Below are 17,651 nucleotides of genomic sequence, written 5' to 3' on the forward strand. Positions count from 1 at the left end.
CTAAGCAGTCCCTGAGTTAATCCTGATGGCACGTGACAATGTACGAGGAGTCCCAGCCCTCCAGAATTAGAATCTGCCCACAAATTGTTACCTCCCTAGACAAGGGAATCCCTGGTGTTTACCAGGCTGCAGTCTCTCCTGCCATATACACCAAGCATTAGAGTCCCTGCCCAATATTGGACTTGCACTCTTATGTTCCTACTTGGACTAGAACTCTGCTCTCATCTCAGCTTGCTTGACTAGAGCTCTGACATTCTGCCTTGCTCTTCCTTCAAGTACTGGCCCCTCTCTCTCTCCATTTCAAGGAGATGCCTAGTATCCTCCATAGATTCCCCCTTCTCCCAAAGAATCCCCAAAATGCTGCCATGCACTTGACTCCACGGAGCATCCCTTCACTGAGAAAACTGCTTCCCTGCTCAGACCCACCATCAGTCTCCCGCACACTGATAGGACTGGGATGAGTCCTGGGGTTGCCAAGTCAGCTGAGACAGGTGGTTAGGACTGCTAGCCACTCCCCTTGGAAGACTGCTCATAGCCAGGCTACGTCTGCCTGCTCCTGGTTCACTTCTCTGCTTCTACCAACCTGCCTTGGGAGAGCCCTGCCCTCAAAGGTTATTGAAGGGTGTCCATATTTTAAGGGTAAAAAACAGTTTAGCAGATCTAGCCATGGTTTAGTGCTGCCACATATAGCTATCTGTAAGAATAGGTTCTGTGAACGTCTTACTGCCTATAGAAAATAGGAAAAAGAGTCACTCATCTATCCTTTATCGATACCATAGTTCAGGATACAAATTCAAAGTCAATTTTACTTTATGAGCTTTAAGTTCACCTGGTCACAAATAAAAAATTTAAATGTCAAAAATATTGAATTCTAATTAAAAACCTAAGCCTAAGAATCAAAGACCCAAACAGGCTATTCACCTTGAGGGGCCAGATTATAATATATTACTCCATTAAAATACAACTTAAAATGCAGCATATTAGTTCTTCAACTTAACATATGTCTCAAAACTTCTCAGGAGCACTGCACAAAGACGCTTTTGTAAAACAACCCCACAGCACTTTGATGTGAACGTATGTTCATTAAAAGGAAGTATTACTACTTACATACATAAGGTACATAATGAATTCAGTATGTGTCTAGAGTTGGCTAATGCTATTAAAGCACACGCCAAAAGCACAGACTATAAGTCAAAATGCGATTTGTCAAAGTAAGATCTTAATATGATACAGGTTAGAAATAAATAATTAAACCACTGATGTTCTGATACGGAATTAGTGAGGAGAGCTAAGCCCACACTGAGACCAGGTGGCAGGTGACATCCCTTTGTTCTATCTATAGCTTTGGCTATTCCTCTCTCTCTTCCACCTGGATAAGTACAAAATTAGCATGCACCAGGCATTCTTCACTCCCCCAAAGGGTTTATATCTCTAACACCGCTTTAAAGACTGATATTCTTTCCAAAATGTTGACATAAGCCAGTTGGGCAGTTACGGATTTTTTAAAGCCCACGTTACCAAGTTTTAAAAAATCTAGATTTCTCTTAAAACAGAATTTGTAAACCACTTGACACTAGTTTATTAACTCACTTCCAAACTGAGGACAATTTAACAAAAGACCAGAAAGGGCTGACGTATATAGTAAACAAAAAGGCCAAGCCACAAAGACAACTATCAAAAATATAAGAAAATCTAGTCAGTGAAAGTTGGAGTTGTCAAGGAACTGTGAGCAAGGAGACGGATACTGCTCCATGTATTATGCCTTCTTTTTCCTACCTCTTCACCTCTCTTTCAGCCTGGGTTCCTTCAAATCAGCATAAAATCTCATCCAAGGCTCTCCCATTAACCACCCAAATATGGTCCCTAGATTCTGAGTTCCCTGCATCAGATGCTGTTTTCATTCACTGATGCCCACTGCCTACAGAATTCAAACTTAACTCCTTAGCATAGTATAACTGATCCTCCAGGATCCTGGCCCTGTTTGCCACTCCACACCTCTACATCACACTACATAGAGTGTGATGCTCACATTCTATACAACTGCTTCCTGTACTCCGTGTGCCTTCATGCCTTTGGCCACAATGTCCTTCCACATCCTCCCTCACTGACCTCACCTAGCTATACTACTCCACCTTAAAATTTGGTAAAGTATTGCTTCCTTACGGAAGCTTTTCTAGGTCTCCACAACCACCTTAGGTATATGCCTCTTGTAGAATTTCTCACATGTCTGGCAAACCATTGATTTCAGTGCCTGTATTCCCCGAAGAGCTTTTGGAGGAAAAGAAACATTTTGCATTATTCTGTGTATCTCCAGGACCTATCAAGTTGCCTGGCTTTTACATGGTGCTAATATATGGTTACTGAATAGATACATAAATAAATAAAATTGCTAGTCGCAGAAAAAAAAAAACTAAGAATACTATCCTAACTAGAAACATATGAATCTACACATTATTTCAACTTGCTATGCAAATCCCAAGACTAATACATTAAGGCCAATCTTGATGAAGAAAGTCAGAATTAATGAAAAGAAAACCTTAGAAAGGGCTGGTACTCAGTTTTACTGTCTACACAGACATGACAATCATACAGCTTAAGCCTAGACCTAGAGTAGGCACACTTCAATTCAGAGGTAACACATGTCAACATTCAGTCAGCTTCTTCCCAAGAATCAGAAATCAGGAAGTTCAGCAGTGTTTACGTGGAAATGTGTTTGTTTGTTATGTTTTTCCCATCTGAGTCCCGGATGGACTCAAAGGCTATGAGGTGAAACGTAGGCTGGTCAAGAAGCCCTGCAGGGCTTCCCTGGTGGCGCAGTGGTTGAGAGTCCGCCTGCCGATGCAGGGGACACGGGTTCGTGCCCCGGTCCGGGAAGATCCCACATGCCGCGGAGCGGCTGGGCCCGTGAGCCATGGCCGCTGAGCCTGCGCGTCCGGAGCCTGTGCTCCGCAACGGGAGAGGCCACAACAGTGAGAGGCCCACGTACAGAAAAAAAAAGAAGCCCTGCAGTTTTGGGAGGAGCAGCTTCAGCAGCAGAAACATGAGGCTGAAATTCAACTACTGCTTATAAGCCATTTTCCAACATTTCTTCAGAAGCTCTCACAGCTCATGCATTGATGGAAAATAAGGCTTTTCACGGTTTCCCTTTCATAGATTGATCAAACGTACATACAGAGACCACCCGGGTGGATCCAAGGGCTCCTCAGTGCTACAATGGTACAGAGTCTTCTGGAGGACCCCTGTTTTATTTTGGACACAAGGATCCTGGACATAAGGAAACCTGAAAGCAATGAGAGTGGTCACAATCCACTGGACAAGGGAGAGAAGCACTCCGTGCTTCAGTGGCTGCTGCTTCCTCTAGTCCTTGGAAACGTCCCTCCCTGTGGAGCTGGAGGATGGATTTGAAGGTCTGGGGTAACTGAACCTCCCCAAGGCCGCCTTCAGCCCTCACACGCTGATGGAGATCTTCTCACTCAGATTGCCTACCCTACACGCAGTGCCATAGGTCTCTCTGAGTTGCGAGTTAGGAAAACGTTCATGGCACCTGGTTTTAACATGTGCCTCTGCCCCATGCTAGACAAGGCACAATTTCTATATGAAATACGGGTAGTAGAGGTGGAGATCAGAGCATGTTTTTTCTCCCCAGCTCTCTACTACTCAGTAGCCTTCTACGTTCCTGTCACTTTGCTGGTTCTGCTCTGCATTCCTGAGACTTGCTTTCACCTCGTTTCTGGGTGGCACTGCTCTCTGCTTTGTAGCTGCTGTTGCAGTCGGAAGAACAATTTCAATAAGAGCTGACAGGATCAGGCCCCTGTGGTGTCTCTAAAATTTCAAGTTCAGTTTCTGTGAAAAATGCTTACAATGCCATAATTCAAACAGAATTAAGAGGAGTAAATAGTCTGAAATTTGTAGCTCAAAATGTGCACAGAGTGAGGGAAGACCACCTACTCACAATCGGATGGCCCGGGAGCACTGGGGGAGGGTGGCATCACGGAGAGCCACCCAGCACACAGAAGGCCCTCAGAAACAATCACATGCGCTCAAAGGCTTGAAGATACTTGAATAACAAAAAGGGGACCTCAGTTTACCCACCCCTCCTGCCATGAAATATAAGGAACCTGCAATGGAAAGACACAAATAAAAATGACTGCTTTTATGTGTGAAAAAAAAAAAAGGGTGGGGGGGAGAAGATAAGTTTCAGACAAAAGTCTAAATCGAAATGTATGGGGTAAGTTAATGATGTTCACTTTTGTCGGGGTTGGAGAGGAGAAAGGGCCAAAGTTACGTTAAGCAGCAAATGTAGCAAATTAAAATAAACTTCAGAGAATTAGGTATTTAACTGCATCTAGGTATTTAAATATTTTAAATATTACTCTAAATTGTATGTTTGTTTCATTATATTTGTGTTAATAATGTTTATACTTGGCTCCTTTTAAATAAGATCTTTTGCTACTTAAAAAAATAGACATAATTGAGTGGCGAAATGTTCTTCTCTCTTTATTCATACTGAAGGATCGTGAAGACATGAGTTTTACCCAAAAGAGACAAGAAAAAGGAATATACAAATAGAAGATAGCGGGAAACGATAAAAATACATATTAATCTTGCTTTACACCAAACGTGTTTCTTATAACCCCCGTGTACTGTTATTTATTTTTTTTTAATGTTTTTTGAAGAGGCAACTATTGAAAAGGATAATTTGGGTTTATATTATTCTCTTAAGGGGACAAGAGTAGTGAATTTGTCTGATTTGTAAATCCTGAGGGTATTCAGATTACTTTTTAAATAATAATGTATTTACACCCCTTCTTTTGCCAAAACAGATTTGAGTTAACTACTGAGGTACAATGTTTTGCACACAAAAAATTATCGAGAGAGAGAGAGAGAGAGAGAGAGAGAGAGAGAGAGAACCCTCTGGAGCCTCTTCTCGGCTGACTTTCAGTCACAATTTGTCCTCTGTAAGGAAAGGGAAAACTGCATGAAATCCTAAGCCCACTCATTACTGTATTTCTCAGGTTAAAAATGAGAAGAATTTAAAACACCTGGGAAATAGGAAGTTTCTGGTTTACTGAGAGGCTTCGGAGTTACCTATCCCAAGTCAGTTCAGGGTTGTGTATTAATCATCTTTGACATAAAGACATAAAGTACAAGTTATTTGACTTGTTCTTAACCTGACAGCTGCTCATCTAATCCTTGTGCTCTTTTATCATTTTCTAATCAAAGACTTATTCTTCTGAATAGACAGTAAATTACACACTGGTAATACTTTTCCAGTGAATGCAAGACTACCTCTTTGGTTTGGGATAGTAGAGAAGCAGTACTTATACAAGTTGTGTGGGAAGTCAGTTTTGTGTGTGTGTGTGTATTTAATGTGCAAAGCTGAGTTTGTTTTAAAGTAAGTGATTGTGTGGTTCATATCTTCTGTGGGTGGATATAATGATCTAAGGAGGGTTTTACTAATGTAAAGTGTGATATGAATAAGTATTAACAGTAATAATGAAACCAGTTTGAAATTTACATTCGAAAATAGTGGTTTATTTGGCACCAGAGAATATAATCTACCAAGGTTTCATTTATAAGAACTATGTACCAATGCCTTTTTTCAGTTTTTCTATATTACGTTACCAGGGCTTGGTTGTAGAATTTCTAGTTGAAACTAACATAGGGGGTTTTTAATTGAAGAGATGCTTTTATTACTGCTATTTCTTGTGAGGGTAGATACCAGCCTGGCCTTCTGTTACACTAAGAAAGCCGCTGTGTGTCATGTGCAGAGCAATTAAAAATGGATTTGACTCTTGTTTTTCTCTTTCTTCCTTTTTCTAAATGTTTATCTGTGCAAAGACTCTTGAACCCCTTGAAAGAATTCTAGAAAACATGCTAGAGTGGGTAGATCAGTGGGTACCTGGAGACTGTGCCGACAGATCCTTGAGGCGTTACACTGTCATACAACAAAGTAGCAAGAAAAACAGCTCCTGAAGACCAATCACTATACCTTTTTAATTTCCTATTTATTTCCCCATATTCCAATGGCAATTATTTCCTTCTCCCTTTCTTTCCAAAAATGATCTAAGAGACTATATTTCTGAAGGAGAACCACTTTGAGACAACTGTACTGGATAGTTACTTTAAGCTTTGATAAACATTTCTTGGGAGTCTGTTTTCCCAATGTCTCTAAAACGAAAGTAGAAAATCTCTCAAACTTTTAAGTCTTAACTGTAAACTGTGATTAATTAGTTTCATTTCTAAAATTTTTTTTAATTCACCATTAATATAAAGAATATAAAAATAAAATGTTACTAAGAAGTGTATAATTTCATGTATTGGTATAAAACAGATCCATCTATTTAAAAGACTATAATTAACATGAATATTTAGTCTGAAGATTGGCTTTCGACCCAAGCAGATGATATGTACTAGGTTTTTAGCAAGTTTAAACAAATCAGAGAATAATGACAATAATAGCATTTGAGACTCACAGCCTAATTTTAATCTCCCTATACAGGTAAAACTAGTAGATATGCCATTGTTTTGTGGTGTCCAAAGAAACAAAATAAATTTTCACCTGTAAAAAGAAAAATAACTTAAAAATATGGTTTATTGATGGCTAAGGCTGTGACAATACATATATTTTGATCTAAGCAGCTAACATGACTATAAAATTTAACTCTATGAAATTTGGTTCCTGGATCTTTTTTTAAATTCACCTTTTCAAAACTTTGTGGCTCTTCATGTTACTAAGGAATGAAATACCCATTGTATTAGGTGAAAAGAGCAAGGTATTACTATTACCTAAGAAATGGAAGGGGGAGCAAATAAAAGTGTACATAAAATATACACATATGCATACACATGCACACACAATGAAAGGATATGCCAAAATTATATTTTTTAAAATGTTATCTTTAAGGAAAAAGAGGACATGTGGTGGAGTGAACAGGGAGAGAAGCTAGCCTCATTTGAATAGTCTTTGTTTTCATTTTGACTTTGAAGCCCTGTATTTTACATAAATTTTTCTTAAAAAGCCCAGCTTTAAAAAGGTAAATCCCTAAAGATCTAAAGCAAAATTAAAATGATTTTATGTACTGAGTTGATGGCATAACCACACTGAAAGACACTATGTAAAGTAGCTTTAAAAGACAGTAATTTATCTATATATTCCCATTGGCATATACTCTAAAACAATAATAACAACAACAAAAAACAAAAATCTTAAACTGGTTTCAGTAATAATATTTTTGGAGGTATGATTGAAGAGATTAAATAAAAGCCATGCACTCATGAATTTAAAGTATAATTATGTCTAAGAATTCATCATATTTTTCTTCTTTAAGCAAAAAACTTTTCTTAACTCTTTCTACAGAAAAACCTAGAAATGACCAATCAGTAGCAATGAACATCCGTAGGAAATAGATTATGGTCTCATTACCGTTCCCCACAGGAAGGAGTCAAAGCTTATTGGAGAAATGGCTGCTTCCAGGTCTAGGTCAGGAAAGTTACAAGATTAACCTAGATTATCTTGTCATAGCAGATAGCACAGAAGTCATCGTAGACCATTAACAGCTTATCAAAAAGGCCCAGGAGGGCTTCCCTGGTGGCGCAGTGGTTGAGAGTCCGCCTGCCGATGCAGGGGACACGGGTTCGTGCCCCAGTCCGGGAGGATCCCACATGCCGCGGAGCGGCTGGGCCCGTGAGCCATGGCCGCTGAGCCTGCGCATCCGGAGCCTGTGCTCCGCAACAGGAGAGGCCACAGCAGTGAGAGGCCCGCGTACCGCAAAAAAAAAAAAAAAAAAGGCTCAGGAACCAATTTGAGATGGTGCCCATGGGCCAGAAAAGAGTAGTTTGAACATCAGTAACTCTAATAGATTGACACAAATCAAATATATTTAAAATCATGAGTTTAACTTATAATCAAAAAAATCTCATCACATTTGGAGGATAACAGAAAACTAACTCATTATTATTGAAAACTAGCATAAAAATGGAAAGAATCAAGCATTTATCCAGAAATTTTATACAAAAATGTACCTCAAGGTAGGCAAAGAGTCGATACAGGGAAATTATAACTATTCCAGCTAATAAATGAAGTTGGAATGACAGAGTTAGAGAAGTACCATTTTAACCTCTTAACCTCTAATGACATACTGAAATTGATCTAGGCAATAATTATGACTGATTAAAAATAGAGGCAAGAAGACTTGTGATAGAAATTCACACCACCACCTATAAAATATTTTTGACAAAACAATTTGATCCAGCCTCCTTGTAACTTATCACTAAAGATGTCCCACCTCCTCCCCTTCCAATAAACTATGCTTCCTATTTTTCTTGCTTTTGTAATGTCCTGTCTCTTAAATCTGGGATGCCCCTGTGATTCACTTTAATTAACAGCATGTGGTAGAAATGACATTGTGTGACTTTCAAGTCTAGGTCAGAAGAAGCCTTGCATTTGAGACTTGGTCTCTTGGTACTCATTGGGGTAAGCCAGGCACCACATAAGAAGTCTATGTAAAAGTCCAACCCAGCTGTGTGGAAAAGCCACAGTGAGAGAGAGATGCAAGACCAGCCCCCAGCTATTCCAGCCTTCTCAGCCCAGGAGCCAGACATGTAGATAAGAAAGCTTTCAGAAGACTCCAGCTTCAGCCACCAACTCACTGCAACGACAGGAGGGATCCCAGGTGAAAAACACCCAGCTAACCCCATCCATCCTCAAAACTCTGCGAGAGTCCATTGATGTTTTAAGGCACTAAGTTTGGGTGTTGTTTCTTTTTTCAGCAACAGATTAATGGGACAAGTCTAACATGTACGGGAAATACAGAGGGAACTGTTAAACAAAACCATGAGGAAACAAGGGAAGGGATGGGAAACCTATTATAAAAAGAATGAATTGGTATATATAAACCTTAACTAGGATTTTGTTTGTTTTATGGGTTTATTTTTTAATCAGGAGCAAATTAAGGTAACGACACTATAGTTGACATGTGATCATGACCAGGTATTTGGCCTCAAGGAATTACTGTTAAACATTTTAAGTGTGGTTGTATTTTAAAGAAACTTCTTAACTTTAAAGATACAGACCAAAACATCCATGGATGAAATATTTGTTATCTGGGGGCTGGAGGGTAGCAAATAGGAGTATAGATGAAATTAAGCCATGAGTTTATGTGTTGAAACTGGAAGTTCATTTTATTATTCTCATTACTTCTGCATATGTCTTAGTAAAAATGCATATAATTTGTTGAACTATCAATATTTGGCTATTTTTTGTTAAAGTATATAATGGACTTAAAACCTAATGCTAGCTGAAAGAAGCCATGATGTTATAATCTTTAAAGTTTTTTTTTTTTTTTTAGCCAAGGAAAAAAATTACTTTCACATCCCCACATGTCCAAAATATTGATCTAGATATTTAACTTTGCTTCCCCTTCTCCTGGGAAATAGGGATCATGATATCTCATTCCAGTGTATATGCTGAGTTTGATCAACTAAGACAATTTATGGGAAAAAAATGTTTTGAAAACCATACTCTGCTACACAAATGCAAAACATTATTCGAAGTAAGGATCATGTGTTTGGCCCAATATTTGGAATATATGCAGTGAACTCTCTCAAAACCTGAAAGCTAAGAACTCTGTCCTTAGTGCATTTAGCCCTAATACCAGGTACAGTGCTTAGAAAATGGAAATTCCATGAAGATTTTTTGGATGAAGGCATAAACTGGAGGAAAGAGGGCATGGAGATTTTGGATACACTTGCTTTTGCCTTTGATCCTGCATCTTTTTAAAAAGGGTCAACTGAGCAACAAGAGTGTGAGAGGTAAGTATCTTGCTGTGAACCCACCAGAACTATTTGTTCAAACACCATATACACTACATACCCTTCTACTGGTGAATTTTAGCACTGTTTTTAAGCTTTTATATGCAGAGTACAATGTGAATTACTATCTCATACACTACACCTGATCAAATCTACTTTTGTATGCTTTTGATTTTCTTAAAAAAAAAAAAACTAATTATAAGAGAATAAAAGCCTGGTATTTAATACATGCTGGTCAAGTGAGCAATAAACAATTGCAAACTTTCCTAGAGGCTATTTTGCCCTGTCTCATCATCAGGAAGCTAAAGCATATGTTGGATGTTAGCCTGGATGGACACAAATGTGTCCTATTTATTCAAGGTTTCCTTTGGAGCCACAATTTATAAGTTTTGTTTCTTAGGGGTACATGTCAAACTTCATTTAGCATTTGTTGGTATCCAGATACACTGAATAGCAAAAAGGCAGCATTCGGGGGTAAAATATATGCCTGCTATATGAGCAATAATGTCAGTTTCATTTATGTAACTCACAGAAAACAAGAGGAGAAATACAATGGAAAAGCTGACAGTAGGAAATCAAGATAAAAATTATTCACTTAATTTATAAGTGTAAAACTGCATGTGGACAGGGAAAATACTAAAACAAATAGGTTTTAAATCATGTCTAAGAAGTGGATAATTTTAGAGGAAGTTCTTTTAAAATGTGCTCTTTGACCCTTAAATTTCAAACATTATATACTTATGTGAAGCATGTTTGTATGCACAATATTTTCCTTTTTCCTGAGAATGTTTTGCAAATTTTCTGGAAGAATCTGCAAATTTTAAATATACAAGGGACATTTGTGGAACCAATGCTTTGCTTTAGAACATTTTTGTGAAAAGTTGAAGTCTGATGGTCGATACAATATGCATAAAATTGACCCAGATAAAACAATTAAAATTTAAATAATTTTATACTTATAAAGTTATTTTACATTTATTATTCATTTGAAGCTCAAAACACTTCATGAGCAAAACATTTTAAGCCTAAATTCATAGATGTGTAATGTGACTCAATAAAGTTTGCAATCCTAAGTCATCTACTTCCATAGTATTGACTGCTTCCACTACACTACGGTACTCTGGAAAGCAGTTTCCAAGTATGACTGTGATGCTTACAACTGTGAGACAAGTTATCATGCCACTTTCAACATATCTTTTCTAAGACTGAACTCAGGATGAGTTCAGCTTAGCTTAGTTCATTCACTTTCAATGCTCTATTTTACTCCATTATGAGAATATACTATAGGTTACTTATTCGTCTCTTGATAGATATTTGAATTATTTCTCTTTTTGAAGTTATTCCCAGTGCTGCAATAAACTTTTTGTACATATCTCCTGGTTGCCACACATAAGAGTTTCTCTGGGACACAGACTTAAAATGATGATAAATTACTAACCCAGTGGTTCAAAAAAGAAAAATCAAGTTGAGTATTACAGAAGTAGAGTAAATGTCAGCATATAACTCCAATATGGTTATTTATTTATAAATTACTTACCTGTACTATTGTACTTATAGACGTTTAAACCATATGTAAAAACAGACATTTCTAAGGAATTTGCTAGAAACAGGTCTAAGGAAAAGTTCTAATATGTTCTTCCTACCCCCAGTGGATGGCCTTGTGCAACCCAGGAGGCTGCTCACACAACCACTTTAGAATCACCATAACAACCTCACAAGAACTGCATTAAGAAACACAGACACGAACTTGCATAATGGTACTGCTGTTTTGTTTGTAAGTCCACACTATTCAGTTATGTATTCAATCTATTTCTGTTCTGAAGAAATTAATGTGTCTGTCCAAATTTAAAGTAGATAATACCCAATTGTAGTTCAACAACTGTGTTTCGAATAATGTAAATGAGGATTAAAGGCACCATCTTTATATCTGACTTATGTTCCAAGAACTCAATGGAAAAACAAAAATGAAAACATAAGACTAAAAAAAAAAAAAAATCACCTTTATGTTATTGGGTAATTGATTTTTTTTTAAGCTTTCAAAGTAGATAAAATCAACACCTTAAAAGACTTGTCTTTAACCCAGGCTTTCTTTTATTGACGTATATGGTTGCGGGTGCATGCCTAGAGGAATAATAGTTTGTTCCTAACAAAAGAGTCTGGATTCCACAATATGCCTTTTGCCAGAGGCCTCATTCCCCAAAGCTCACAGCTAACTGCATCTCCTGCTGTACCTGTAACAATTTAATTGTATAAGTCAGCCTAGTCAAGCATCTCCGGCTCATGACTGGGAGACATGAAATTCATTGTCATTATTGTCCCTGTCATTTTGGATCATTATATCCTGCTGCAGAATTTTCCTCACTTCAGTGCATTTTTACTTCCAGGAGCCAGGGATTATAGCTGAGGTTGGGGGGGGTGGGGGCAGGACCATGAGCTGCATTTACCTCAGGGGAGCCAGAGATTAAATTGGCTTTGCTCTCTCACGAGCTGAATTCATCTATTTGTATGCTGTGAGTTTTAGGTTGGAATAAACATGAATATTCTAGTGAAACCTGGGCTTTAATTCCCCCTTTGAAACATGGCTGTAACCAACTTCTATTTACACTAGGAAAGCCAATGTAATTTCTCGTAGGTTGCTATTTTCATATGTGCATAAGGAATACTTAAGGGCATCATCGGGTACGAAATAACAGACATCTCTCTCTGTCACCGCCTGGACTCTCAGAAGGAAGAATTTAAAGCTGTAATTTTGTTCTCCAGTTACATCTTACAGAAGCTTAATGGGGGTATCTAATGGTTTTAAATATTTAATGATTTTTAATTATGTCTCATTTTCTGTGCACTGGATTGGATGACTGAAGTCCAACTAGAATGGCACCAAAGATCTTCTTTGGGAGCAGGGAGATTGAAGTAAAGTTGACGGAGGAAGCCCAAGTAAGTTTCTGAGGAAACTGGCTCGCCCTCCACAGCTGGCTCACATAACCTCACAGCCTGCCAAGTCACCCGAGCCTGTCGTGCCTTAAATACTTTTTGCTGACGTGGGAGAGTTGCACCAGTCACAACACTCTCTACGTGGAGACCCCCTGATCAGTGGTAATGGCCACGGACAGGGTCCAGCTGGTGGATCTCTGGTAGGATATGGAAAGGAGCAGAGAGGAAATACTAGGACACGTCTCAGGCAGAAAACCAGTGAGGCGACTATATTGCTTTCTCTAACAGAATATAAGAAGAAAAAATAACCTAGTGCGTCACTTCCTATCCCAACTTTCACTTCAAATGGATCTTACTGAGAAATTTGACATTTACTTTGTCTATACTGAAAAAAATGGTAGTTATTCCTCCACATATGTGAGTTTGTTTCTCAGAGTTTAACAAAATATGGCAATGGATCGTACCTATGCCAAGCACAGAAGTGCCACTATAATTACTACATTTAAAAGTATGTGGTCAAAGACATAAACTTCTAGTTATAAGATAAATAAGTCCTGGGGATGTAATGTACAGTATAGTGACTATAGCTAATAATACTGTATGGTATATTGGAAAGTTGCTAAGAAATCTTAAAACCCCTCATCATATGGAAAAACAAGTTTGTAATGATGTATGGTGATAGATGTTAACTAGACTTACTGTGGTGATCATTTGGCAATATACACAAATATTGAATCACTATGTTGTATACCCGAAACCAACATAATGTTATATGTAAATTATCCCTCAATAAAAAAAAAGGTAAAAAGTAAAAAAAAATGTATGTGGAATTTATCTTATTCCCTTTGTGGACTTTTGTGGAGGAAAAGACTTTGCCTTAATCCTATGCAATGATCATCACTATTTTTTTAGCATAAACTGTTCGCATGAATAATTAAGAAAAAATTTTTGACCTTTGTACATTTTGTACTTCAGAGGGAATATCTTACAGACCTAACATCTCAGTTTTGAAAGAATCTTAAAGATGGACTCAGTCACTGGTCCCTCCATGTTAATGGTGATGTTTAGTAGTCTGTCTGACTATATTTTCACACCATTATTTTTTCATTTTTCACTGGTACTGAAGTAACTGTGTGATGGATAACCAATCAGAGTTGTTAATTGGCAAAATTTCTTGTAGATTTTAAAAGTTCATTTAGTTACTTGTGCCACTTTTTCATTATGATCAAGATTCTCCCAAGGTGGGAATTATAAAAATTATTATTTCTGTTCACTTTTAAATGGTTAAATTTATGTTATGTAAATTTCACCTCAATAAATTATTTTTTTAAGTTAAAAAAAGTTATTTTGTGTAGCCCAAATGCATTTTGAAATCATTTGGGAGACTGTTACTACATTCTCATAATGATTATTTAAGAAGAAGAGTATTTGTTGCTGTTGTTGTTGTCAAGAAATGTTTATCTTACAAATTACAATGTTTAGACTTCAATTGCAATGGTATATGCTTAGGAAGTATATTTTCCTCTCTGAAATACTTTGGTAGCAGGATAATAATGTTATTTTTCTGGTTGAAGGGTGAGCCATCCCTTCCTTTCTCTGAGCACACATTTATTACATTTAATTCCTTTACTATATGTTCCTTTCTACCTTATTTCTATATTGGTATTTAATTTGTTCATCACACCATTAGCTTTAACAAGAGTTGCCCTATCTGTGAATACAGCTGTGAAACCATAGAACTACACTGTTTCACATTGTTGTTTTGTCTTGCCTCAGGCATGACGTAGTTGGACCTGCATCATTTCAGAACAAGATTTAAAAAGAAATTATTTCCAGTGACTAGAATTATTTTTACTTTTTCAAGACTTGGGCTTCACAATCAATTTTCAAATATCAAACTGAAATTATTTTAAATAATAATTTTTAACTTTTCAATAGCTAAACTCCTAATTTTGCAACCTGTAACAAGCTATGAAAGCCAATTCTAGATAAAAGAAATTCTTCTTCCTCTTGATTCTAATAGGATAGTGTTTCTCCTGCAGTATATGACACAGATTTCCCTTGGTTTCTCCATGTAGAATTGTTAAGAATCTATAATTCATAACAATATCAAACCAACATAACACAGATGGCACAAATTCAGATATGACAGCCACTAATATTCCTCTCAAGGAGGTTCAGATATGCACAAGCTAAAAAAATAAAAGTAACAAATAAAAGTAGTTCGTGTTCAATATATCACATGGTAGAGAAAATGGCCAAGTTCTTGAGAGAGCTTGCAAGGGAGGGATTGAAACTAAGAGGCAAAGGGCACAAACACTTTCAGGTCAGGATGGGCAGGGGGCCATTTGCAGAATGCCTTTTTATTCCTCCTGGATCAAAAACCTCTTTAATATAGTCACCCAACAAACTACAGTGGATTAACATTAAGGGTCTGAAGCAGAGAAAGAATATTCACAGTTAAGATTGTCCCTTAACATGTAGGCTCAGTCAGGGGCACCAAAAAAGTAGTTAAGTGCCCCCCACCCCGTGGTGTTTAGATGCTGGAAGGCACTGTAAACTGTGAATTTTCTAGCTTTTAATGTTTGTCTAAGACCCTTAACATTTTTCTAATATTGTTGCTCCTAACACATCTTCCTGGGTTTATCCCCGTTGCCCCATCTGCACGTACACATTTTGCATTCATATATGAAAGCCTGAAAGACAGCTAAACGAATTCAGAAACCTAACACTGAGAAGAAGAAAAAAAGGTAGGGGTAGCCTTAAGGATATCCCATGTTATGAAGTATAAATATCAAAGTCTCCTGGAAAAACAAAACAACAAAAACACTTCTTCATGTTAAGAGTTTAGATATCTAACACTAAATACAAAAGATCACATAGTAGGGGTAAAAAAACCTCACTGACCCTATTGGGCCTTTGTGCCACAAAATTTCTAAGACTTTTTGAACATGTATAATTATCTGTGTCCAGCTATTTCTTTATAAATAGACATCCTTGGACTACTTTTAAAATCCATTCACCCTTTAAAACTATAGTAAAACTTCACAAATGGCTTTTCCTGTGTTGTTTTGTATTGTATTGTGGTCCATCTGGAGATATATTAAGTGGTTAGTTCCTTCAAATAAAAGTGTACAAAATTGTATTGTCCACACACACACACAAACACAAAGAATGAACACTGAACACGTGGCCAATGGGTACTAGATAATGTCACTGTTAGAAAACATCTAACAACAATAAAATAAGCATTAAAACCTGAGGGACTCGTTTAACAGATGCAATGTTCATCTACCTTCTCACATAAATTATATGTTCAAGAATTGTGCCCTGTGCGAAATACAAACATGTCAATTTCAGCCCAGGGGCATTTTTCTCTAGGTTTATAACCCCTTGAAAATAGAGGTTTCATCTAGAAAACCTAACAGATCCTCAGCTGCTTTCAACATTATAATATATTCATAAGGCAAGTGTTCACTGGCAAACATAACAAATTAAATGGCATGAAGGTGGTGACCAAATACATAATGATGGAAAATGGACCAAACCAACCATGAGATACAAAGTCGAAATCAAAGAAGAAACGGAATATGCAAAAACAAGCAATATTAAAAGCAAAACACTATGTGGAGTGTGCGCACGTACGTTTGTGTGTTGTGTAAGATTAACATTAATTAGGAGGCAAAACTGTCTCGTTAAGAATATGCTGTAAGGGTCACGAGTGGGAGAAAAGTATCTTGTCAAAAAAAAAAAAAATCACATACCATCATAGTAGACAATTGCTCCTACCAGTTTATCCTTCTGGAGCATTGGGAAATGCTCAAGGGCTCTTGATTTGCTGAGGACGTAACTGCTTTTCAGGCAATTACTTCCAGCAACCAGATCATACAGCTTGATTCCCACCCAGTAGTAAGGTAACTGCCACCACCTACAGCAGAAATAGGGGAAAAGGTTTCTTTAGAAACAGAGTATAACATTATAGAATGTCACTTTAAGATACAAGACGCTTTTTATTAAGAAAAGCAAAGTACACCTAGAAGTGTACTGCAAAAGAAACAAGAGAAGGGCCTGCCTGTTCTGACAACAGCCCAGCTGAATTATAAAAGTAAATGGATCATCTCTAAGGCAGTGGTTCTGGACCTGACTGCATATTAGATTTTCTGGGGAGCATCAAAAATAAATATAGATGCCTGGGCCTCGTGCTTCTAGGGATCAATTTAACTAGACTAGGGCAAAGATCAGAGTGACTCTAATGTACACCCAGGGTAGAGAATCATTGGCTTAAGATGTCCTAAGAAATCTATGATAAAATATAGACAAAAATTATAAAATCTGCTTCCAGGCCCCACAAGACTCATGCAGCTAGCAGAGTTACATAATTCTGTATTTCCTACCACCTGTATTCCATCTTAAGTCAACCTGATGGATAGCTCTAACAACATTTATAAAATTGGGTTTAATAATTTTTGATTATTTGACACCTCCAAACCAAATTTCAGTTTTGGTTAACTCGGAAATTTAAAATGACACAAAATGGCTTAGGGTTTGGAGTTGATATATGTCAGTTCAGATTTTGCAGCAGGATTCTTTCTGGCTCTGCATTTTAGTCTGCAAATGACCCTCTTATGTTCCCCAGTGCAAATGTAGTCGCTCCTGTATATACTCTCAGAAACTGGAGTAAAAAACTACTAATTATAAGTGCAGAACACAACCTCCTTTGCCTTCAAGAGCTAGCCCTTAGAGGTGGGTCAGCAGAGACTAATACAGGAAAAGTCACACTTTTTAAAATGCAACAAAGGAAAATATTTTAAAAGGATGAAAGATTAGGACTAATTAAAACTACATTAAGAAATACACATTGAGGAACTATTTTCATTAAAACTTTGTTCTATTGACCTCAGATAAGC

At 37.4% G+C, this 17,651-nt stretch overlaps 1 protein-coding gene across 5 annotated transcripts in view; it reads right to left on the minus strand.

Annotated features, from left to right (window-relative positions):
* Positions 1 to 17,651, minus strand: part of GPD2 (glycerol-3-phosphate dehydrogenase 2) — a 201,097-nt gene that overhangs the window by 47,978 nt on the left and 135,468 nt on the right. For all 5 annotated transcript variants that reach the window (XM_067741881.1, XM_067741880.1, XM_067741879.1 and 2 more), the window contains exon 6: positions 16,509 to 16,672. In XM_067741881.1, the coding sequence (XP_067597982.1) occupies positions 16,509 to 16,672 (164 nt within the window). The remainder of the gene's footprint in view (positions 1 to 16,508; positions 16,673 to 17,651) is intronic.

Source organism: Pseudorca crassidens, chromosome 6 (genome assembly GCF_039906515.1).
Source record: "Pseudorca crassidens isolate mPseCra1 chromosome 6, mPseCra1.hap1, whole genome shotgun sequence".
In the NCBI taxonomy this organism is placed as follows: Eukaryota; Metazoa; Chordata; class Mammalia; order Artiodactyla; family Delphinidae; genus Pseudorca; species Pseudorca crassidens.